This window comes from Xiphophorus maculatus, chromosome 9 (genome assembly GCF_002775205.1).
Source record: "Xiphophorus maculatus strain JP 163 A chromosome 9, X_maculatus-5.0-male, whole genome shotgun sequence".
In the NCBI taxonomy this organism is placed as follows: domain Eukaryota; kingdom Metazoa; phylum Chordata; class Actinopteri; order Cyprinodontiformes; family Poeciliidae; genus Xiphophorus; species Xiphophorus maculatus.
The window spans coordinates 1,865,953-1,891,972 of record NC_036451.1 but is presented as its reverse complement, the minus strand read 5'-3'; the positions used below and the strand labels follow the sequence as shown (position 1 = coordinate 1,891,972).

The 26,020-nt window shown below is 35.7% G+C and overlaps 1 protein-coding gene across 2 annotated transcripts; it reads left to right on the top strand.

Annotated features, from left to right (window-relative positions):
* The first annotated feature begins 1,210 nt into the window (after nt 1-1,210).
* LOC102226157 (phosphatidylinositol 4,5-bisphosphate 3-kinase catalytic subunit alpha isoform-like) lies at nt 1,211-26,020 on the top strand. Of its 2 annotated transcripts, XM_023339127.1 has the most exons (27): nt 1,211-1,786; nt 2,174-2,255; nt 4,905-5,011; nt 7,508-7,614; nt 7,711-7,879; nt 8,263-8,389; nt 8,574-8,783; nt 8,999-9,093; nt 9,646-9,801; nt 10,511-10,756; nt 11,506-11,591; nt 11,788-11,893; nt 14,381-14,533; nt 14,635-14,787; nt 17,157-17,281; nt 17,352-17,433; nt 18,356-18,520; nt 19,418-19,521; nt 19,608-19,779; nt 20,779-20,885; nt 20,979-21,100; nt 21,500-21,578; nt 21,660-21,830; nt 22,920-23,037; nt 23,678-23,829; nt 24,837-24,999; nt 25,591-26,020. In XM_023339127.1, the coding sequence occupies exons 4-27, from the start codon at nt 7,559-7,561 to the stop codon at nt 25,696-25,698; spliced, it is 3,225 nt and encodes a 1,074-aa protein (XP_023194895.1). In that variant the 5' UTR covers nt 1,211-1,786; nt 2,174-2,255; nt 4,905-5,011; nt 7,508-7,558; the 3' UTR covers nt 25,699-26,020. The 2 variants fall into 2 exon arrangements, with proteins under 2 accessions (XP_023194895.1, XP_005805274.1); XM_005805217.3 differs by lacking the exon at nt 4,905-5,011.

Below are 26,020 nucleotides of genomic sequence, written 5' to 3'. Positions count from 1 at the left end.
GAATCTCTTATGATCTTCCATACTTACAGTTTTGTTTAGATCTGTCGCAATAAGCAATAAATTAATCACATGATAGATCAAAACGAGCTCAATCATTTCTATTTGCAGGTTTTATTGTTTCTCTCTTCAATGTGACCTTTCGGTCTCAACTTGCCCTTTTTTTGAAGGACATTTTTTTTTCCAGAGACTTCATAAATAATTTACTTTGTTGTTTCTTTTGTTTATTTGATATTTATAATGTCTTCCAGTGACAGTGTTAAATATTCATTAGAATTTAAGGTTTATTGATCTTTGAGGATGCATTGAAAATGGTCTGAAAATAACAATATTATCATTTATCGCAATAACTTCTGGGACAATTTATCGCCAGGGGCGGTTCCTCTGCCAACAGGCTCCACATCACATCATTTACAGAGTTGGGTAGTAACCGCTTATGTTACATTTACTTGGGTAACTTCTTTGAAGAAATCTACTTTTAGGAGTATTTTTTATTGTGCTGTACTTTTTACTTTTACTTGAATAATTAAATTGTGAAGTACCTCTACTCTCAGTTGAGTAAAATTTCTGGATTTTCTACCCACTGAGTAAAAATCAAACAAGTTTAAACCAAAAGTTCACCAGACACAGAGCTGCAGTTAAATAGTACATCATTATAAAATTATGTGAAAATGTTGGTATTTTAAGGACCAAAACCAAAATAATTCATATATTTACCAAATAACAATATCAATTTCTTTCAATATAAAACTTTTCAAAAAAATTTGCAACTCAAAAGTTTCCATGTTTTTTCTAGAACATTTTTGAGATTAATCTCAAAATTGCTGTTTTTCCTTGAAAATTTGTGATTTTTCTAATAAAAGAAATTTCCATGTTTTTTTCAAGAAAATTTCTGAGGCTAACCTTAAAATCTGAGTTTTTTGTAGCAATTATTTAAATTTTTTTTTTTTTTCAATCTCAGAATTATTTTTTCAAGAAGATTTCTCAGATCAGTCTCAAAATTTCTGATTTTTTTCTAGCAAATTTTCAACTTTTCAAACACAAAAATTTCCTTGTTGTTTTCTAGAAAATTTCTCAATTTTATTTGGTAGAAATTTGCCCCTCCTTTTTCTTCTTTCTATCCACAACGGTCCTAATATGCTGTTGTGCTATGCGAACACATTACAGGCCTGGCTCTGCTATAGATCACATGCACAGACAGCTGCTAAACACACATAATGCTGACTAGAAATTGATTTTACACCTTTGTTTTAGCGCCCCCTCTAGCGCAGCGCCCCTGTGCCCAGGCTTTGCGCCGCTGTTTCCAGTGATTGCCTTAGTCTGAAGGTAAAACTGAATCGACACGTCATTGGCTCTCACTCTGGCTGTGTTTGTGTGTATTTTAAAGGAAGGAAGGGAGGAGGAGACAGCGTGGAAGTGGAAGTGGACGAAGCTTTTGTCGCAGTAACACAACTTCTCCAGTCGGGCAGCTGCTTTTCTACAACACATCCTCCAACGGTCGAGTCCGTCCGTCCGTCCGAGTCGACATGCCGCCGGTCAGTCTGCGCTCTCCGTGACCCCGGGAGGGTGAGAGTGAGCTCGGCTTGCTTGTCACTGAACGCTGGCGCGGAAGCGAAAGGCTCGGCGGTTGGGGAAAGACCGACACCTCCCTGCGTCTTTCCCGGCGCCGGGCAGACACGAACCCCGGATCGGCCGCAGGGAACCAACCGCAACGGCGGTTAGCTGGGAAGCTAACAGGCATATAAACCGAGGATATCCGTTCAGTTGAGCTTTGAATAGAAAGCAGCGGGTAGGTTTTTAATTAATTGAAATATATGTGTGTTTTTAAATTCTCTTAATATTTTAGTGCATTTTTATTGTTATTTGGGGAATTTTATTTCCCACAAAGGGAGGATAGGCATAGCATTAGCCTTTAGCTGTGATGGGCAAACATTTGGATAATATTAGTTCAATGTGTGTTTATAGAATCGAAAAAGTGTAAATTTTTAGGGGTTTCTAACTTGCTAGTGTCATCACTTAAATTAATAGTATTTTATTTTGTAGGTGGTGCCATTTGTGTGCTGTCATCGTTAGCTAACTTGCTTCCACTAGCCAACATGAATCACCATTTCTGTTATTCAGACTCAGTCTCAGGTTGTTTTGGGATTTTAATTTCTCCTCTCTGCAAATATTTCAGCGACGGCGTGAAAATGGATTAAAAATGAAGGGCGGGACTGTCTAATCATCCAAATAGGAGGGCATCTCTCTCTCTGTCAAAGGTATGTTTCTCTTTCACATCACTTCTGTTGTCATCCTTCAATTAACTTCAACTCCAGAGCTAATTTTATGAACAAAGTGTAACCCGATCACTGTGTCACAAGTGTTTCCATTGAGCCCAGTTCGTCATGCAGAGTGGTGCAAATGGCTAAACCCTCTGTTGCCCACAAATATATCGAGTTGTGTCCTGCAAAGCCTCAACAGATGTTTGATCTCCACTGCCTGACCACAGATCTGTTGTGTAGCTGCATGGCATTACAGAAAGAAAAACATGTCTAGGTCAATATTTCCCCACTGCCCACATCCTGTGTTTTAAGGAAGCTTCCTCTTTAGTCCTAAAGTACTTTGCTACATCCTGGCCAGGGTCAGAGGTCACAGAACTACTCAATTGTAGTGTTTTTTTTAGTTTATGAAGGTTTTTCTGGGTTGTTTTCGTGTACATTTCCTTTGGGAGTGTTCTATTTTAGGTAAACATGTAAGAAGAATTTTAAAATGTAACTATTATTACCGGAAAGTTGCCAGAGATTAATTCTCCTAAGTGTTTCTTTCCGTTTATGTGTATGTCTAGAGAAGTCTTCTGTCTTTAACATGGGTAGAAAGTCTTGATTGATGTGAATTTTTCAGGGTTTGATTGGGGGCCAAAATTGCAACATTTGTTACATTTTCAGCTGCTGTGTTTGGCTTTCACAATGAACTGTCAAATGAACCAAACTTTTTGTAAAACCTGTTCCCCTCCTTACCTGTGGTGGCACTGGACCAAGAACTACTGAATGAAATGACACCCAAAACTCAGAAGAAGACATTGAACGCAACTTACTTACAAAGATGGATTAGTGTCAGATTTTAGTGGTTGTAAGATTTCTTTTTTGTTGAGCCATTTTTTCCACTAGTGCTAAGACACTCATGTTTGTTTTGGTTGCATTTATCCAGAATGCCAACAAAGTATGTGGATTAACTGGCTGTTAAATGTAGAAATAAAATATTTTTGTTCCCTTTTTATAAGTAGGGCATATTTGTATGTACAGCTTTAACGTGTAAGGCATTTATTGGCTATATTAGTGTAACTAAAAGACACAAAACGGTACAATTAACGCTGCCTAAGAGTTTTTTCCCCCCAAAATAATTTGCCACTTTGATCAATTGATGATCAAAGATTGATCAATTCATCATAATTTTTTTCTTTTACAATAAATTAAGTACTTATTGCAAAGCCTTAAATAAAATGTAAGTAAATATTTTTACTCTGAAAATATTTAAACTGAAGGCATATTTACTAATAAATAGGCTGAACATTCAGAATGTAATAAGATTAAATTGTAAATTAGCACTAAAAGTGTTGATCATGAGTGCAATTTAGAGCTTTTTAGTAAAAATGTCACATTAATTGTTAACTGTATCTATTATGTGAGTTTAGTTTAATTTGTAATTTTAAATGGATGAAGTTAAATTAATTTGCTCATCTTGACTCTGAAAGTTAGCATTTTTAGAGGGAATGTAGCAGACTCGCACGTCTAACATTTATCAACTTAAAAGTAAAATCTCTACACTTTCTGTCATATCTGCAGATGCTAATCTCATGTGTTGCTTGTGCTGCAGGTTTTTGTAGAAAAATTCTACGAAGCGTCCAGACCAGTTTTTTATCTTCGCCTAACTTGAGGCAGTGCTGCGCTTTAGATGACGTTTAAAGCGTGGCTTATCATTTGACAGTGAAGCAGATGCTTTATCATCCTGGTTTGTTTTGAAACAAAGATGGAGAAACCAAACAGCATGTACTGAATGCAGTGCACAACCTGGCAGAATGTTTTTTTCTTTTCTTTACACTGCAAAAACACAAAAAATTACCAAGTATTTTTATCCAGTTTCTAGTGCAAATGTCTTAGTTTAGTCTCATTTCAAGGGCGCTAACTTACAAGTTACTTTTGAGCAAGAAATATGAGCTTGTTTTAAGTTAATAATTCCACAATATTTGTGAAAAAGTATTTCTTCCACTGGCAGATTATTTCATTTATGGAAAATAATTTATAAGAGAAATAAATTGCCAGTGGTACTGGTACTTTTTAAAAAATCATTATGAAAGAATCATTGACGTAAAATAAGCTCCAACGTTTTGCTGAAAAGTTACTTGTAAGATAGTTTTGTCTTATTTCAAGTAGATTAAGATATTTGCACTAGAAACAAGACAAAAATACTTGGTAAGATTTTGTGTTTTTGCAGTGAACTCTTGCTTTCCTCAAGGAAAACACTGGTAACTTTTTGGAACATAATTTAAAAAATGTTATTTTTTAACTAAAAAAATGTTGGCGAGCTCAGCAGATTTGTCAAATTTTGCTGTTTGTGACAAATTATATTTCCTCATAATATGCAGCTTCTGTCATTGTCTTGTTTTTGTATTAATATGGTTGTATTGTTAAATCCTTTTGTGTGCCTTTAAAAAAGGAAGGAAGTGACTTCGACATCTGTAGCTTGTTTCTTAATCTTTTGGGTTTTTCACATCAGCAGAATTTCCGAGTACAAACGAGCTTAAATGTGCCGACTCAAAGCTGAAAATCATAGAATCATATTTTTTAACCTTAGAAATAGCCGAATATATGTGCTCTTTTTGCTCAATGCACTAAAATAAATATTGCATTTTTTCCCTGTGCCTTCTTGAGGAAACTAGATTAAATATTATCCATTTATGGACCCGGATCTCTTCCCAGAACCCATCCAGGAGACAGAAAGTTAAACACCATAAATACCGCTGATATTCTGAGGGAAGGTTTGTTCTTTTGTTCTCATTTATTTATTAAATGTAAATAAACCATTTCAGCTCTGCAGTAAAACATCCAGAATGGTGTAAAATAGTGATTATTATTTAGTGTTAATGGCGGAAAGTGGCATGCTTTCCCATCGCTCTCGGCTGCAGCTGACTCACCGTGTTGTTGTGCTTATGAGTGTTGGACCTTAGCAGACTGTCTAAAGTTGTTAATTTCCCAGCACAGAGCCAAATGAGACAATCATGACTGGTAACTAAGTTGCAGAATTATTGTTCATTTGGCTCATTTTATTTATAAATATTTGCCATTTGAAATCGGCTGTTTCTGACCAGTTGCATAATTTCCTCATAAGGTGCATCTTCTGTCATGGTCTTGTTTTTATTTATTTTATTTTTAATTGGGTGTTGAGTTGCTTTCTATTCTTTGATTTCTGACATTGTTTGGAATTTAAGATCGAGTTTCTGATTTGTTTCCCTTCTTTTGCTTACTTTCTTTTCTAAAACAGAAATTTCAAATGACAGTATTTTTTAAAAGTTGCTTATATTTCAATCGTCCCTCTGAGTTGCATGATGGCTATGAAAATATTTGTTTAATTACAAAAATAAAGTGATAATACTTGCAGAAAAAAGACTACATTTTGTTGGACAAATTTATTTAAAAACCTCCTTTTTTTTAAAAATAATTAAGTTTTGTATATCTTTTCACACCCATTTGTGGATAGCACATTTTATTGTCGCAGTGTTTTCTCAAATGGCTTTATTTGTGGTTTCTCTTTTCTATTTTTTTTTTTTACTTCAGTTCAGTTTTGCTGGGTATGTCTGCAGTCATTTATTTGGGGGTTAAAATTGGCTAAAATTAGATTGTTATGCATGAATTTTGTACCATATATGTCAATGTGTTGCTAATAATAAATAAAAAGATATTTGAAAGAAAAATGTCTTAAAATTACTAGAAAAAGGTTATTTTGATTAGTTAAAAGCTTACTGAAAATATTTTGATGCTGTTAAAAGATTTTCTCTTAATGAAATGAGGAATGATCAACATTCTTAATTTTAGTATTTTATTTATTGTTTTGTTTTTCCCAATACAAAATTTCACAAATTTGCTGCTTTATTCTCCTAACATTATGTCTTTATCCTGGTGATATCATAACTTTATTTATGTTGGTGTTTTTGTATAATATCTGTTCAGCACTTTGGTCAGTTTCGTTCATTTTAAAGGTGCTTATAAATAAAATAAACTTGGCTGTATTTAAGGAAAACAAGACAAAGTTTTTTTTTCTTAGTATTGTGAGAATCTTAGTGCAAAAGATAAAATCCATATTTCATAATAAATACTTCTTGAATCACACATTTATGCAAACAGAAGTGAAACTTTGGGTTTCAGTTTTCTGATGTGACGCAGCTTTCATGTAGCAGTAATTGGACTGAATCACCATTTCGTTCCACTTCATTTGTTCTCCTGAAATAAACTCAGAGCTGTGAGCGAAATGAGTCGGTCTCACCGTTACTCTTCTCACCTGGACAGACAGATCTGGTCCAATTCTTTTCCAGGTCCTGATCGTGATTTATTTCAAAGAATTAGAGGGAAAGCATCTTGTTTCATGCTCTCTGGATTTTGAAAGTTTAGGTTCTCCAAGCTAAATATATTAAAAAAGTATATTTTTGTTGAATTTCAATCATAAATATTCCCCCATGTTCTTATTTTACTATGAGAAAACTCTGATGGCATTACTACAAAACTGAAGTTTCATAAGGCGTTTAAATTTTTTTTAATGCAAGAGGTCAACGCAAAGTTGGGGAACAAAATGATAAATGCTGGTAATTTCTTTCTGCAAACAGAGAAACTCGCTGTAAATTCAAATTATGTTTTGGTTTTATTGGACAATTTTTGATTCAGAAACCAATTTTTCTATTCAGACAGTCTGGAGATTCTGTTTAAATTATGCGACTGAAAGAGGAAAAGAAAATGTAAACAAAATATTTATTGAAAACAATTTTATAAGTTTTGTAGAATGGTTTATTTTATAATAAAGTTTGAGCTTTTATTGTGACAAAATGTCACCGTCCAAGTGACATGAATGCTTTTGTATGTCTTTGAGTTAAAACTTAGTTCTGTTTTTTTTGTTGCTAGTATCCTCTCTAGCATGTGGTAGAAACTCTCTAAATAGTTTATTTTAAGTACTTAAAAGGTTATGTTTCATTATGGAAGTTTTAAAGTCATAAATACACAACCGTGTTATGTAAACCCACAAGTTCCCTTTATGCAACTCTGGAATGTTTTACATAGGTGGTGGTCATTTTTCAATTTCCTACTTTTGTGACTTTGGTTGGTTCATACAATGTGCTGTTTTGTTTGCTTTTTGTGGGATATGAAAGGTGATCTGCAGCAGAACATTTTGGACCAGACATGCTGCAGTAATTCCCCATCAGCTTTGACATCTGATTTAAAATAGTTTCAAGTCATAAAAACCAAGCTTTGCGATGTTGTGTTTTCAGGTAGCTCTCTTCAGCTTACCTGTGCAGCAGAGCTGAGAGACAGAGCAGAAGATGCCTCCAAGGCCGTCCTCAGGGGAGCTATGGGGCATCCACCTGATGCCCCCAAGGTATGACTTCCTGATCTGAAATTAAATATTCATTTATGTTATTCCAAACAGAAATATCAGCAGTAAAGCACTGATAATGTTGGTTGTTGTGACTAGGATCCTAGTGGACTGCCTGCTGCCCAATGGGATGATTCTGACCTTGGAGTGTCTCCGAGAGGCCACGCTAATCACCATCAAGCATGAGTTGTTCAAGGAGGCCAGAAAATATCCCCTCCATCACCTCCTGCAGGAGGAAACCTCCTACATTTTTGTCAGTGTTACACAGGTGAGAACGTGATTGATGTTTTTTTTTTCTCTGCAAAAATAAGCAAAAGTATTTTGAAAAATGTACTTTTTGCATGTTTTTTGTCTATACTGGTTCTAAAAACAGGCCAAGCGCTTAAAAACAAACCCAGCTGATTTTTGGTAATAATTTAATGTTTTTTAGTGTCTGGAAAAGTAGTCATTTCAAAACCCTTCTGAATGTAACATCATGAACCACCTAGTAGCCCCAGCAAAGGCAGTGCGTTACCTAGCAACCTAAGCAGATACCTATACTAACTTGTTCAAGGGAGAATAATGGGCCACTTTAAAGCTGAATTACGTGTATTACTTCTGATTTATTTATTTTTTAAAAGTTTTATTTATTCTTTTGCTCTAAAACAACAGGAAGCTGAGCGGGAGGAGTTCTACGATGAGACTCGAAGGCTGTGTGACCTTCGACTCTTCCAGCCTTTCCTCAAAGTGATTGAGCCAGTCGGCAACAGAGAGGAAAAGATCCTGAACAGAGAGATCGGTGAGATCCTGGGTTCTAATAAAACACTAAACAAGGATTTTTCTAAATCCATAAACATAATTTTGTTGGAGCAAATAGAGTAAATGATGGATTTTTCTGCAATTTCAGGATTTGTGTTGTTGTTAGTTGGCCACAATTAACTTAAAATGAATTTACCCTCCATTTTTTGTGTGTGTTGTGTAAGGTTTTGCCATTGGCATGCCTGTGTGTGAGTTCGACCTGGTGAAGGACCCAGAGGTCCAGGACTTCAGGAGAAACATCCTGAATGTTTGTAAAGACTCTGTGGAGCTGAGAAACGCCAGCGGTCCCCACAGCAGAGCGCTGTACGTTTACCCCCCCAGCGTCGAGTCGACACAGGAACTTCCCAAACACATCTATAGCAAACTGGACAAAGGTAAACAAAGCTTTACAATCCAATCAGACAATGATGATCAAAGGAGTAACTGAAAGGATACCCGTACAGCTGTTGTATAAATTCAGTAGAAAACATCCAGAATACCATATTGCATCCGTTTGCCCCATGCTATTTAACAATAAATGTGCATACTTTCTCGTTTAATAGTATTGACAGGATTTCTTTTATTTATTTATTTTCTGCTGGTCTTATAGGTCAGATTATTGTTGTAATATGGGTGATCGTTTCCCCAAACAATGACAAGCAAAAGTATACACTAAAGATCAACCATGACTGTGTGCCGGAACAGGTGAGTTTCATTAACCACACATTATAAATACATTTTTAAAGCTGACGTAATTATAACATATAACAGTAAAGAGTGCATAGGGCGTTTCATTACATTAAAATATTGTTGAATATTTATTTAAAACATTTATTTATGATATTTTTGATTTTTATGGTTAGTAGCTACAGGAAGCCCAAAATTCTGTGTCTGGAAAAAGTATATTGCACCTTACACAGTCCCTGAAAAACGTGTAGACTTGTCCAGCACATAATTACTGACATCTTTCACAAGGAGAAGCTGCAAAAGACCATTACTACAGAAACTGGTAGCTCAGACTGCTGACTACTAACAAAAAGTTGAATGGAAGGAAAAACTGGTAGAAAAGGGAGTCACAAATAACAAGATTAACTAACACAAGACTGATCAATCTGTTGGTAATCAATCTATATAATTTGAGTTTAATTTTTTTTTATTGACTGAAATGCAAACTGCATTTCAAGACAGTAGTTCACTTGTTGATTTGTCCAAAACCAAACTCCAACATAATCTCTTTGAATGCATCGGGCCCTAAAGGTGATTGCAGAGGCCATTCGCAAGAAGACGCGCAGCATGCTGTTGTCCCCAGAGCAGTTGAAGATGTGTGTTCAAGAATATCAGGGCAAATACATCCTCAAAGTTTGTGGCTGTGACGAATACCTGCTGGAAAAGTATCCTATAAGCCAGTACAAGGTAAGACCCAGCTGACTGGTTCTGGGAGATGGGACTGTTTAATCCCAGTGGCTCTGTTTGGCATCTATGGAAGAAGGTAAAGGCCACTGCAAAAAGATATACAAATTCTGATTTTAATCTCAGAATTCTTTGTTTTTTTCAGAATTCTGACTTTTTTCTCAAAATAGTTTTTCTCAGATGGAGAATCTTTTTTCTCATAATTCTCACTTCAGTGTCAGAATTTTCACTTATTTCTATCAGAATTCTGAGGGGTTTTTTTCTCCATAGATTTTTTCTTCAGAATTTTTGTTTTCAGAATTTATTTATTTTTTCATAATTCTATCTTCAGTGTCAGAATTTTTACCCTGGATTGTCAGGATTCTCAGAATTCTCACTTTTGTTTCGCAGAATTTTTTTTCAGAATTCTGACTTTTGTCTTAGAATTCTGACTTTTTTTCTCAGAATCAGAATTGTTTAAATTTATTATACACCATCTGGCAAACCAAATCTTAAAACTCAAATCTGCCCAAAAAAATTAGGAACAGGCTGAATAAATTGTAGGTTTACTAATCCAATAACAAGGAAGGTACAATGTTTATTTACTTGGATTTTGACCATGATTGATACAGAATTAGAATTCTGAGATTAAAGACAGGATTATTTTTTTTTCTTTAGTGGCACTAATTGTCTTCCACAGTATCGTACAAACTGTTTCTTTATTCTCCTGCAGTACATCCGTAGTTGCATCATGTTGACCAGGATGCCAAACCTGATGCTAATGGCTAAGGACAGCCTGTACACTCAGCTGCCTACTGATAACTTCGTCATGCCATCATACTCTCGACGTATCTCCACGGCAACGTCGTACATGAATGGAGAGGCTTCGTCCAAGTCGCTGTGGAGCATCAATGGGACTCTGCGAATACGAATCCTCTGCGCCACCTACGTCAACGTGAACATACGGGACATAGACAAGGTGGGGACAAAACTACATCAATGCTTTTACATCCAATAATAAACGGATCAGAATCTAAACTTTGTTTTAGAGCAGAATCACTTGACTGTTTTCTTTTCTTTTCTTTTTTTTAAACTTTGCACAGCTTCCTTTGTTCCTATTGTTGCTTCCTGTTGAAATAAATGGACATTATGGAGCTTCCAACTGAGTTCAACCAAACTCAGTTGGAAAAAATGCAGATAAACTAAGTAGCAAACAGCACAAGCCCTTAATAAAAAATAAAAATACCCAGATGTTTTTGGCAGTAAGTTAGTGTTTTTTGGTCTCTGGAAAACGAGCTGTTCCAAAAACCTCCTGATTGTTACCTAGCAATTCACGCTGAGATTCAGCACATTTGGTCAGCTGGTTTTTCTGTTGAATGCTCTTTACAATGGCTGCTGGAAAAGACAGTTTTAATGTTAACTTACCACCCAGAAACCTTTGGATGCATTATTGTTGTTTGTGCAGGAGGCTCCACTTCTGCTTTTCAAAGATGTATGGTTGTATAGTTGCATTTGTCTGTTGCCATTTTACCTGCGAGTGTAAACGTTGAGGTTGGTGGCGTAGCCAGCAGGGGCTTATTTAGATTTAAAGTGACAAGATGCCCTAAAACAGCTCGTATTAAAATGATTTTGTTCAAAAATGATATGACCATGTTTTGTATAGACCATAGATCTATTCTAGCCTATGCAACCTTTAAATGTAATTTTGAATTTCCTCTTTTCTTGTAGATTTATGTGAGGACTGGAATTTACCACGGAGGTGAACAAATGTGTGACAACGTCAACACACAGAGAGTACCCTGCTCTAATCCCAGGTACATGGTCACTACTTTTAACAAAAAAAATCATACTCTATCAAGTTAAGTAGTTATTGGATGGAGGATAGATTAACAGCAGGATGGTGAGATTAAATTGCCAAATTACTGTATATTGCTGTTGAACCAGACCTTTTTTCTCACCTTTCAGAAGTTTCCATTCCTTGTCAGATGCGTTGATTTCTGTTTTGTGCAGGTGGAATGAGTGGCTCCCGTATGACATGTACATCCCGGACATCCCCCGAGCTGCCAGGCTCTGCCTCTCCATCTGCTCTGTTAAAGGCAGAAAGGGAGCCAAGGAGGTAAGACACCTCTGCGTTTAACCTGCGTTTACTAGAAAACGTAGAAATGGTTCTGTTTTAAATTCTGACTGCAAAGTTATCGGTGGAAATCGCAGGACAGTGAAAAAAACTTCTGCTAATCCGCTAACGCATAGTCCTCAAGTGACGTTACACTTCCAGGAACACTGTAGCTGACAGCCATCTTGGTAGGTATCTGTTGCTAACTGTCTTTACAGTTGCTATGGAGTTACTACAACAACAATAAACAAGACACTAGCTAAGAACTAGCTCTCGACTAGCCTCTATCTAATTTATAAACAACATAAGTACGTTGTAACTTTTTTTGAATACTCTACTTTCTTTTTCTTGGTCTTGAAGTTGTGGTTCTTCAATGCTTTGCGCTGCATTTGCCTACCAAGATGGTGGTTCAGTGGCGCGGCTGACATCCGGTACAGACTTGTGGGAACTATGTATTCAGCCTTTCTGTTGAAATGTGCTATACAAATTAACTCGGTTGATTAATTGATCGCATCGTGGTGCAAATTGTTTTGCTCTTTAGCTAGCTTTGAAAACTGTTAGCGAACTTGGCTTCCTTTAATTTTCCAGATTAGATTTAATCTGGAAAACAGTTATGAAACTGGACTGTTTTATAAACTTTCAGTGGAATAAGGTTTGACATCTCTGAAGTTTTGTTATCGACTGTTAAGAATTCAAGTAGTTATTCTTGCTCTTATTTTGAAGGGGGAGAACATTGTTTCCTCTCCATGTTGCTGTTGTTTTTCCCCTCTGTCTCAAATATACAAAGTATGTTTTATTTCAAACATACAGGAAGAAAATAAAAAATGGTTAATCTAGAACAATGTATAAACATAAATACAATAGTTGTCTAATTTATAATATCCAAATTAAATTGGTGCTTTAGGGTTGTAGTCTTTCAAGGCCAGATGTTATTAGAATTGAAGTTGATCCTTTAGCATTAGCTTCCACTAAATACTAACACACTATGTAGTGGAAGCTAATGCTAAAGTAATGTTTTAGCATTAGCAGAACTCGTGTGACTAGAATATAATATACTTTATAATCCCCAAGGGGAAATTTGCTTATTTGCTGACAAGCTACTCCATCTAAAAAGTAAATATAGTAAATAGTAAATTATGATTAGTACTTTTAGGGTTAGCTAACGTTTTAGTTAGAGGTTCCACCATTGGTCAAATGATGGCAGGCGGAGTAAAATATGTAGTTTTGCCTACATAGGATAACATTTAGAAACAACACACACCTAGCAGTATATTTGTTTTATGTGTGTGTGCTGTTTGGAAGTCCTCTTCTCCTCGTCAGTCTGAGGTGAATGGAAGCTGTGGCGTCATCTTTGGCTCTGTTTAATTACTAATCAGTCATGGGCACCTTGGTGGCAGAAAACATCAACAGGAACTGAATCAGCTAAAGTGACTTGACCATTTATTTAAACTGGGATTTTTTTATGTTGAAAAGTTTTTTTTTTGAACTCACTTTGTTGTAATTTTACTGAAAACACAAATGCAGATTAAGAATCATATCTAGAAATATTTTTAGATGAGGTTTGTGTGGGTGGAGTGTATCAATGAAAGTCAGACATGGATATTGTAATGGACACCTAAGGTGAGTCCCGTCTCCTGACCCGCAGAGCTAGGTTGATGTCAGAGTAGCGGATGCCCTTTCATGGCCTGTCTAAATTAAAGATAAACACCTTTCTTTAGCAGCCCTTTGTCCCAGCACTTAGTCTAAACAGGTGCATTTTGACTTGCTGGCTGCAGGTAGCTGCTACTGCCACATTCACAACTATTGTCCGATTGTCAGAATAATCGATTAAAAAATTAGTAAAATAATTGTTTGTTTCTAATTTCAACAATGTAGAAATTAATGAATGAATTAATGAAACTGAAAACTTGACGCATATTGTCACAAAATTTAAGACATTCGTAAAATGTCTTTAAGTCATGTTTTTAATGTTAAGGCCTTAAAGACTTGTAGTCATTGGGGAAAAAACTAATTTGGCCTTAAATATGTTAGTCACAGGTCTTAAATGTTGTGGCAGAACTATTTAGTTTTATATATTCTGTGTAGTTTTCGTTTTTTTTATCTCAAAGGACTTAATGTTACTAAAAAATTGGAGTTGCTGCTAGCTGGTTACTAGATAGCTAGCTAGCAAGGGTAAAGCTAACTAGTTTTCTCTACATCCTTTGTGGGAAGTGCAAATTTATTTCCAGTTGGCTGGACAATATCTCACTTCTGTTAGCAACCCGCACCCATAAATAGCCATTATTTGCAATTTTTCTTTTGTGATACAGTTCTTAAATTCATTGATAATGGTCTTTAAAAGTCTTAAATTTGAGTTTTGAAAGCTGTAGAAACCTTGTTAAACCTTGTTATACAAGGTTTCTACAGGGTCTCTCTTCTGGGTTTTTATTAGAGTGAAATCTTGTAAAATTTACAGTTTGTGTTTTATTTTAATTTTGTGGTGTTTTCCAGGAACACTGTCCACTAGCTTGGGGCAACATTAACCTATTTGACTACACTCACACTCTGGTGGCCAACAAGATGGCTCTGAACCTCTGGCCAGTCCCTCATGGCCTTGAAGACCTCCTCAACCCAATAGGAGTCACTGGATCTAATCCCAATAAGGTATTTAACATGTTTTCATAAGAAATAATGGACCATAAATGGCATACAGCAGTCTGCATGGTATCTGAGTATTTTTTTGGTTTATTTTAATGTATATTTAGGAAACGCCATGTCTGGAGCTGGAGTTTGACCACTTCAGCTGTCCTGTCAAATACCCAGACATGAATGCAGTGGAAGATCATGCAAACTGGATCATCTCCAGGGAACTGGGGTTTAACTTCAATCTCTCAGTCAACCACTCGGGAACTCAACAGGTCTGTCAAAAATAGGCATTTAATTTTATCTGAATTGTGTTTAAATTGACAAGCAATGTCAATGTGAGCAGTTGACATCAGTTTCCGCTCTAATGGAATTTCCCCTTCTATAAATGAAATTACATGAATTAACATATTTTGCATGGTGTAATGCTGTTAAATGTTTAACGTGTGAAGGGAAAATCTGCTGAATGAGTTGTGATTTAAGCCTGAGGATTTTATAACACGTTATGTTGCCTCCTCATATTTTACACTAGCTTTATAATTAACACGTCTCCTCACACTGTTCACAACCTCTCACATGTCGTTCTGTGTATCACATCACTTCTGTATATGTACAATGAAACTTTTAAAAAGGGTCACGTTTATTCAGAGTTATTACTTTTAGGAAACATAGGCTTGCTTTCGATATTACTGGTAAAACAGAACGCTTGACTGGTTTAATGTCAGATGAGGTTTGCTTCCCTTTATAGTTTGAAAAGTCCAAAATAAAAAAATCTAATGGGAAATGAGAATTAAATCTGATTTATTTATATTTTGACCTTTGCTTTTGTTTTAATATTCATAAGAGTGTGATGGATGGATGGATGGATGAATGGATGGAGGGATAAATAATTAACTGCAAAACCTTTTGCTAACTTGTTACTTCCAACACCAGAATGGTGGCTCAGAGGTGCCAGTTCAGATTACTCTCTTCAGTTATTCATGACGGTGTAGATGATGCTCTGTCTTATCAGATTTCTACATGATGTGGGGCATGAAAACCGTGACTTCTGCTGTGTTGAAGTGACACATTGAAGAAACTTGGCCAAGGAAGAGGACATGAATGATGCTAGCTGATTTGCTATTCTCTTTTTTTGTTTTTTTGTTTGGCAGATGTAAGAGTGTCAGTCTTTGATTTAATAGCAGGATAATTGTATATGGTTTTAGATATGGTGGAACATGATTTATACTTAATTTATAGTTTTAAAAGCTGGTTTAATGTAATATATTTGGAGAATTGTGGGTTTATCATCAGATTTCCTCATTTTTCCAACAAAAAAACTCAACAAATCTCTTCTGTTTTTAAATATCCCAACGCTGAGACACCATTTCTAACATTTTCAAATAATATATCTTAACATATAAAGTTTCTTTCTTTGTGTTGGTGGATTTCAGTGTTTCTTTGGACAAAGTTAGTACATATTCACTGATTTACAGGAAAAGCACAAGCGATAGTCTGGTACTGTGAAAGGTTGGTTTAGATTTTACATCTCCTATTAGAACTACTTTGTCATTTTTAAGTCTACACAAGCAAAAATCAAATGTGGGGTTCCTCAGGGCTCCATTCTCGGGCTCCTCTCATTCTGTATCTAATTACTAACCTAGTTCAGATTTTGGATTACTAACTCTTTTCATCATACATATTCGAATGGCACGCAACTTTATTTTTGTGTGTGATCCCTGAGCCAGGAAGTCCATATTGTCAGTGAGTGGATTTGGTCAGAATTTTCTCCAACTTAAAGCTGCAGTTGGTAACTTTTATAGAAATATATTTTTTACATATTTGTTAAAACGGTCACTGTATCCTGATGGTAGAATATGACACAGATAATCTTTTTAAAGGCTTGGTTGTGACAGAATGTGTTGATAAAACCATCTATTAGCCAACTGTTAAAATATCTTCCTTTGCATTCAATGTGTAATTCTGAAATTTAAATTATATTCAACAATGAAATAAATTGGCACTGCACAAATAGAAACTAATTCACTATTAAAGTAATAATTAAGCTTACAGTTGTTATCCTGAACTTCTATTTCTGTGGCTTTTTAGAGTGCAGTGGGCCGCAGAAATAGTTAGGGTGGGCCAGATTTGGCCCACGGGCCTTAAGTTTGATACATGTACCCTAGGTCATCAAAAAACGTATTTTTTTCTTTCATTTTCCTGCATAACATCAAATTAAGGGGATGCAGCATTCACTTGTTGTTTTGTGTCATGTCTTATAAACAAATTACATTTTCATTATGAATATATAGATATATATATATATTTTTTTATTAACTTCTGTCCATTTATGTCCTGTAAAACCGTTTAAATTACCTGTGCCAATAAACTTGACTTATTTGGCTTAGTGAAATTCTTGTGAACAAGAACTTTATAGAGAAATTTATAAGCTGTTGAGGTTGCCACTCTTTTATAAAAGCCAAACTGATAACATTTTATTTCTTGTTTTAATGATTGCAGTGCATGTTGGGTTGTTTTTTCCAACAGTCGTTTGGTCTGTATTGGAATCTGTACGCTGTTTTTATTGGCGATTACTTCTCCAGTGTGGATGGTTACTGTGGGTGGTGATGAAGTGTTTCAGCGCGTCGCTTCTGTTCGGTTTCAGAGCAGTCGGGTGGCCAGAGATCACGCCCTGACGGAAAGCGACAGCGAACAGATGCGACAGCTGAGTAACAGGGACCCTCTGTCTGAAATCACTGAGCAGGAGAAAGACTTCCTCTGGAGACACAGGTAAGCAACTCGTTCACACAGGAACCACATGGCGTACCAAAACATAACAATCTTCTGCTTCCTCTGCCAGGCATTACTGTATGAACATCCCAGAGATCCTTCCCAAGATACTTCTTGCTGTCAAATGGAACTCCAGAGATGATGTAGCGCAGGTAAAGCACAGTTGTAGACACATTGCAGTTTGCTTGGAAGGCAAAAAGCTGCTCCCCAACGATGACTGGCATTGGTTTTACCTGTCAAGTTGTCAACAAAACGCATTAAATAAGGGTAAATGTATGCTTTTCTACCAATTGCCAGCCCTACAACAACTAGTAACAAGGTCAGCAAAAAGTCTTAATTAAGAAAAAATAGTGAGGGAGAGGGAAGTAGTTCAGTTATGCTAGCTTGACTATGACAATTGTAACATGTAGATGTGCAGCAGAATTCAGTGTGTTTCAGTTGGATTAGAAAAACAAAAAAAAGGGCAACCCACACACCAACTCTGACAGATCATCAGTAGAGCAATGCTTACATTAGCTAATCAACCACCGCTGTGTTAGCTTAGCTAATAGCAGCAGTAGCTAATCTACCACAGCGATCACTTATTAATAAACTCAAAATAAACATAGTATAAACAGAATACTATCACAATGAATTATTAATAACAGTAATAAAGGATGTTATATAAGAGTGAATTGAAACAGTCTTCTTTTTTTTTTACTATTCCAAAGTATGGTGCTGGAAAAATCTGAAAACTTACCTTGAAAATGCTTGAAAAGTCCTTGAATTTTACTGTGGGGAGAATTGCACAAACCATGATTTTGATTTGGGAAGCAAAGATTTATTTTCAGAAAATTTAACTTTATTTCAGATGCAAAAAAAAGTTTCTAAAGCCTTTCTATGTTTGAAATTAATTGTTTTATGAGTTTTTATTTCTTCAAAATGTGTTACATATGCAACTCTTCGAAAAAAATATTGCACATGTTATTTTATAAAGATATTTTTCCACCATTTTATTTGTTGATGTTCAATATGACTTAAGTGCACCTCATTATTTTGCTCCTCAGTCAATTTATTTTATTTCCTTCGTGCCAGATGTATTGTTTGTTGAAGGAATGGCCATCGATCCGTCCAGAACAGGCCATGGAGCTGCTGGACTGTAATTACCCAGACCCCATGGTCAGACACTTCGCTGTACGCTGCCTTGACAAATACTTGACCGACGATAAACTCTCCCAGTACCTTATCCAGCTTGTTCAGGTTGGTCTCAGTCTAGTACAGAACATAAATACAACTCTTGGTTTACTTGTCTTAACATTTTGAAATAAATTATCTGAAATTTTCCAAATCTGTCGATGTGTAAAAGGTTTTAAATACAGACTGTCTGCATAGGCTACATTTAATATAATGCATTAGTGGATGATGAGTAAACCAAAAGGAGTTTGCAGGAGCAGAAAATTTTTAATTCGCCTCACTCGATTTGTACCCTAAGGCAGTTGCCAAGATGTTTATTGAATGTTTTGTTAAATAGTTCCTCATACTGGAACTAGTTTTTGACTGGGGTTGGAAAATGACATCACAATACAAGTGACTTTTGAAACTCAGACATTTCCATGTTTTTTTTCTAGAAAATTTCTGAGATCTCAAAATTTCAGAGTTTTTTCTAGAAAACTTTTGACTTTCAAATTCAGAAATTCAAATCAAATTCAGATCAAATCTATTAATCTCAAAATTTTTGTTGTTTTTTTATTTTTAAGCAGTTACGAGGCATGGTGGCAAAACCTTAAACTGCTGCTGCGCAAGTTACTCAACAAGTTGTTGCTAGGTAACCAAAGAGTGAATAAGTTAGTTGATGTTGCCAAACTTTTGTAGCTGAGAGGTTGAGCTACAAAAGGTTTCTATGTTGGAAGCAACTAGTTTCCAGCATAGAAACCGCAAAGCCTTTCCTCTGCCTTCATTTCCCAGAATGCTGTGCGGTTGTAGATCAGACTTTTGTGAATTTTTTATGCATTGAATATTTAGTATTCTATCAGATGTATTTTCTATTGATACTGAATTATTGTTCAGCCCTATTTTTGACAGATTACAGTATATAAATCATTTAAAGTTAGATATAGATTCCAGAATAACTGACAACCATGCACACCTTTCTTCTAGGTATTAAAATACGAGCAGTATCTTGACAGTCCGCTAGCTCGCTTTCTCCTCAAAAAGGCCCTGACCAATCAAAGGATAGGCCATTTCTTCTTCTGGCATCTCAAGTGAGTCATCTATTCACTTCCTGCATTAAAAAAGTTATTGATTCTTTGTTTCATGCTAAGATTCCTGCATGTGATTATGGTCTCAGGTCAGAAATGCACAACAAAACTGTGAGCCAGAGGTTTGGGCTGCTGCTGGAGGCTTACTGCAGGGCTTGTGGCATGTACCTCAAACACCTGAGCAGGCAGGTGGAAGCCATGGAGAAGCTTATCAACCTCACCGACATACTCAAACAGGAAAAGAAGGATGAGACACAAAAGGTTAAATACCATTAGCACATGAGTCTTCCCTTTGTTTCAAGACTCTGTATATTTTTTTAAATTCTTCTGTTTTAATATTTAGTAGGGATGCAAACAAATATTATATCGTCGATTAATGGTTTACTAGTTTAAAATTAGTTCCAATTGATTAATAACGTCCGCTTAGAGCTTCTGTTAATGTTGTAGTTTGGCAGCCATCCAGCAGAGGGCGCCGCTGGTCATTCTTAAGCGGAATCGTTCATACAGAAATTAAAGATGGCGGCAGAGTCATTCTAGAACGGATAAGAGAGTCTAAACAGAGTCCGGTGTGGGATGGAAAACTAATTTTATGCGGTTCGGCTTAGAAACATAAACAGTCGACAAACTTCTTAATTAATTTCCTTAGTAGCGCTCATTCTGACCGTTTTCATGACGGAACAGGGGCGACAGAAAATGACTGATGTGCTACGGAGGCAAAGAAAAGCGGAGAAAACATTCATTCAAAAACAGATGGTGGGAGGAATTAATTCATGGGGAATTAATTATAACACACTTTAGTCCCTTATTTTTCTATTCAGAAACTTATTTTGTTATATTTTATAAACATGTCTTCAGTTTATCAATCTGAGAAAGCCACAATTTTCTCTTTTTTCAGTAAACACCTGACGGAAAATAATGTTGTAATGTGTGTGCTTTTTTAAATTCAGCACATTATAAAAAGTTTCGTCCTTTATGTTATAAACATGCGTTTTTAAGAAAATGGCTGCTTATTAAGTAATAGTCAATAATTTAAGATCAATCAGTTTTAGATTAACTCATTAATTGATAACTTGCATCCATAATAAATATGCTTTGAACTATTTATTTTATAGATATAATATACAATCTACAAACCGTGAGCCTTGAAAATTTGAGTCTAAGAGTTTTATAAACCCTGACATTAAATTCAAAAATACTTTATTGATCCCAAGGGGAAATTAAATCTAAGCGTAAATATTTGTTTTTATGTTTTTGGTAAAGGTCCAGATGAAGTTTCTTGTAGACCAGATGAAGAGACCCGACTACATGGACGCTCTGCAGAGCTTCACCTCTCCACTCAACCCTGCACATCAGCTGGGAAATCTGAGGTTTGCAAAATGATGAGCTGTTATGTTCAGTTATGTGGACCAGGGGAAAATAACTGACAGCGTCTGATGACTGTAAACATTTTTCTGTCTCAGGTTGGAGGAGTGCAGGATCATGTCATCCGCAAAGAGACCGCTGTGGCTCAACTGGGAGAATCCTGACATCATGTCCGAGTTACTGTTTCAGAATAATGAGATCATCTTCAAAAACGGAGATGGTAACAATCTCACACATGTTGCTCTCTAGCAAACATTCCTAGTCTCTTATGGAAACCTACAATGACACACGTCCACACGAATAGCTTTAAACGTATTCTGAAATGTATGCCGGAACGATTAGTCAAATTAATCGTGATTAAGAAATTATTGCCATAATCGTCAATTAATTTAGTAATTGATCTTTAACTGGCACATACAGAGTCTAAAAAAGGCAATTTGCTGAAATAACAACAGACTCAGAATAGTATTTAATCTAAAAATTTCCAAAATATTTAGATTTTGCGTTTAGAATTAAAAAAACAAAACTTTTTTCTGTAATTATGTTCTATCCAGATCTTCTTAAGTGGCAGTTTGGCTTCATCTTTGTTTCTATCTGTAATCATTTGTGTTTGTCGCAGATTTGCGGCAGGATATGCTGACGCTGCAGATAATCAGAATCATGGAGAACATTTGGCAGAACCAGGGACTGGACCTACGGTACAGCAATCAGTAACGATCTCAGTCTGAGTCGCTCTCGTTGGGTACTTTGGTGTGATCGGGTCCGCTTTGTTTCCTCAGGATGCTCCCCTACGGCTGTCTGTCTCTGGGAGACTGCGTGGGCCTGATAGAGGTGGTTCGAAACTCCCACACCATCATGCAGATTCAGTGCAAAGGAGGCTTGAAAGGAGCCTTGCAGTTCAACTCCAACACGCTGCATCAGTGGCTCAAGGACAAAAACAAAGGAGAGACGTGAGTTTTCCACTGGTTTTAACTGGAGATTCACAGATGTTAGTATCTGTATCAGTCCCAATATTTAAAAACATTTAGATGGGAATCAGTGACAAGGTTTCTGATCCATAAAGGGAGATCTATTCAGTCTGATTCTATGCTTTATTTACTTTATATTATATATAGATTTTCTTACTGCACTTTCTGAGCCATTTGAAATAAGGTTTATTGCAGTCCACTTATTGTTTTTATCAGTTTCAGTTTGTTTATTTACTTTACATTGACTGTTAAACTCCTAATTGCACTGGCTGAACAAATTAAAGTTGTTTTTACATGTTTGACCAAACTTGTGAAGCTATTTATGTATTTCAGCTTGCTGTACTGGTGCAGAGTTATCAAATACATTTTTAATTCAGTACATTTATGTTGCTTAAAAAAGAAACATTTTTAGTCAGTTAATCTGTTTTTCTGTATTGGATCGGTATCATCTGATACTGAACCTCAGATATCGTATCAGAAGTGAAAAAAGTGGATCGGTGTGTCCCTATTAATGAAGACATAATTACCGTCTGTCTTATTCCCACAGAAGGACTTTTTCATGTCTGTTTCACATTTATTTGTTGCTTTAAATCTGCTTAGTGATTGAGAATCTGTAGTAGCTCTTTAGAGTGGGCATTTATCATATTATTAATTGTGAAAATTTCTTATAAGAATTTAGATTTACCATCTTGTTAAATTTCAATTAATGTTAGAAAGAACATGACATCAAAAATGTTACTATTTTCTCTGCTGCTTGTTCCACAAGAACATCAGTAGATATCAGTAAACTTGAAAATGTGATTAAATGTAATAAATTTTTGCAGTTTAGAATCATACTGCTGTAAAAATGTGGAAATATGAAGAACCTGGTCTCAAATGGAAATGTTTTTCAAGAGGAATATTTGTTTTTGGTGCTATGAATGCTGTGCTACGCAGTCATAACCATACAGCTACCTAACAAAGAAGAAGTAAATAGTTGTTTATCATCATTTTTATTGTTAGCAGTATTGTACCAGAAAATATTGTGCTAAAATCTGATTAATATTTAAATTTTTCTCTGTATTTGTGCAGGTATGACATGGCTGTGGATCTGTTTACGAGGTCCTGCGCTGGCTACTGTGTAGCCACGTTTATTCTGGGGATCGGAGACCGGCACAACAGCAACATTATGGTCAAAGATGACGGACAGGTAACTCCTACATGCAAACAGACATTCGCCGATCTTCTATTTCATTGAACATTTGTAAATATCTGAAATGTTTTATGTCTGGAAGCAACGTTGATGTTCCTTCAGCTTGTTTTCCTCTGGATGTGTGAAGTTACTGAATAATTGTGTACTAATTTAGCAATTGATTTTTAAAAATCATTTGTAAGGAACCTCTCAAATGCATAGTTTTAAATGTATCTAGTTCAAATTCTGTACAAAAAATGAAAAATGTCTTATTCAGCGCCTTTTGCTATCCAGTTATTAATTAAAAAAATAATCAAGAGATAATTCCTAGACTTTACTGGTGTTAAACCAGAGAGGTTTGGGATTTTCATATGTTGATGTAAGAAGTTCTCTTTCGCTGCAAAGGCAACCTTTGCTACAAATAATCAAGCAAATCTTTTCTCATTTAAAAAAGGAATTGAATTATTTATTTGAAATTTTAATGTATTTCTATTTGTGAATATAAAGGGTTAAATGACAAATCTGCAGAATGTGCTATTTTTTATTTCGATTAATGGTCAGAATAATCGATTGGACTAAAATAATCGTTCCTAGATGAAGCTTTAGTTGAGTTTCAGTAAAACATTGGTAGTTGAGCTGGTATTTTTTGCTGTTTCAGTTGTTTCATATAGATTTTGGCCATTTCTTGGATCACAAGAAGAAGAAATTTGGCTACAAGAGAGAGCGAGTCCCGTTCGTACTGACTCAAGACTTCCTCATCGTCATCAGTAAGGGATCCCAGGAGTGCACAAAGACCAAAGAGTTTGAAAGGTTATTTTTTTTCTTTCTGATTTATTATTATGACTGTTTTGTGTTGGTCTGACACACACATGCAAGCCCTTTAAATCTGATGACGTTAGGAAACCTGTTAGCCACTGTACATGTTTGGTTTGCTTCTTATTTCTTTGTTAGGCAGCCTTAACGTGGAGGGAGAATCGGCTCTCGATTTGAAAGAATAGGGCTGAAACAATTAACCAGATTAATCGTGATTAATTGATTTAAATAATTAACTAATTTAGTAATCGATTAAACTGGAGTTTATACTCAAAAATTAAGCTAAATAGCTTAAGTAATTAAGCCAAACTTGTACAAAAAGCTTTTTCATTTAAGGTAAAAAACTAACTTTATTCTGTACATATGTTCTATTGCCTTCACAAATTAATCATTATCAACAAAATGTGGCTCTTCTGACAAAACTGTTTTACAAAAATATGTCTTAATATCAAAGGAAAGTGATTAAAATGATTTCTGCAAAGATAATACTGAAATAAAAATGTGGAACATAAAATAAGCAGAACTGGGTAGTATCTACATTCATTCAGTTACAATTGCATTTTTAAAAAATTTATTTAAGGATTATTTTTACTGCGTTGTACTTTTACATTTTTATTTTTGAAATAAAAACTTCAAATTGTAAAAAAAACCTGTGTTTGTTAAAGGCTTTACCAAGGTAAAAGAACTGATTTGGAGGAATTTTTCATTTTTCTGATTTTGTAACTGTGTTATTATATGAATTATTTTCATTTTAGTGTTTAAAATACCAAAATTTACATATTGTACTTTGGTCTGTCTGATGATGTAAATATTACATGTTTGATGTTTTGATCAGTTACTCAGAACTTCAGTAGACTTTTTACCAAATACCTTTTTATGTTCGAGTTGTTACTTAGACGGCTACTCTTTACTTTTACTTGAGTAAAAATATGTTGAAGTAGTTCTGCTCTGGAGGTCGATCTCTTCCCATCCATGTTGTAATGCAGTCGCCATTTTGGCTCCAGGTTCCAGGAAATGTGCTACAAAGCGTACCTGGCCATCCGCCAGCACGCCAACCTCTTCATCAACCTGTTCTCCATGATGCTGGGCTCCGGCATGCCCGAGCTGCAGTCGTTCGACGACATCGCCTACATCCGGAAGACGCTGGCGCTGGAGAAAACCGAGCAGGTGAGTCCGGACTTCTCCGTCTTTACGTCAGAAGGAACTTCAGGAAACGTCTGGACAATAAATCTAACAATATATATCGCGATAAAAAAATGGCCGATATCAATATATCTGTTGGAATATTCACTGAGCTCCGATCCAGAACCGCACAGCATTCTGGGGGATGTAGGCAGAAGAAAGTCTTTAGCTCAGAGGTGTCCAAAGTGTGGCCCGGGGCCCATTTGCAGCTCCTGGATTGATTTTATGCGACCTTTAAATTATACAAATGTGTCTCAGGTAGTTGATGCAAGACTTTTTTTTTCAATTAGGACCCACAAATTAAAATCTTCTCACAAAAACATCAGATATAACAAAGTATTTATCTTTTAATTACATTTTCACCCCATATTTCATAACTGCTTTAGAAAAAAAAAATGTCTTGGAGTGAAAACTGTAGATAAAATAGGAATGGTCACCAGTTATTGGTATTATAGATATTCAAAACAAAAATCGTCTGACATGAAAAGCTAATAACGATAAGTTTTTCAGCCGTATCGTCCAGCCTGACTTCAGAGTCTCCTTTTTTTGTGGGTTTTTGTTTCCTGTGTGACGCAGGAGGCTTTGGATTATTTCATGAAGCAGATGAACGACGCCCACCATGGAGGTTGGACCACCAAGATGGACTGGATTTTCCACACGATTCGGCAGCATGCACTAAACTAAACGCATTAAACTCAACATGGAGTATTTATTACTACACTTTTTGAAGGGATTTATTTTTCCATTCACGGCAAACTATGAAACTCTATGAAGTTTGCCTTTTGATTAATTTTTGAAGCACTTTTTCCCTTGTTTTGTAAACGAGGTTCTGGGTTTTCCTCCATTTTCCTTTTTGTTTGCCTTTATTCAGGGTGTGCTGCTTTTGTCAGTGTGTCAAATTTTCCTCAGGACCCTGACGGTAATAACCTTCCCCAGACTTTCATGTTTGAAAAAAAAAAAAAAAAAGGAAATTTCTTCCCTTATTTTGCTGCGCTTTAAATAAATT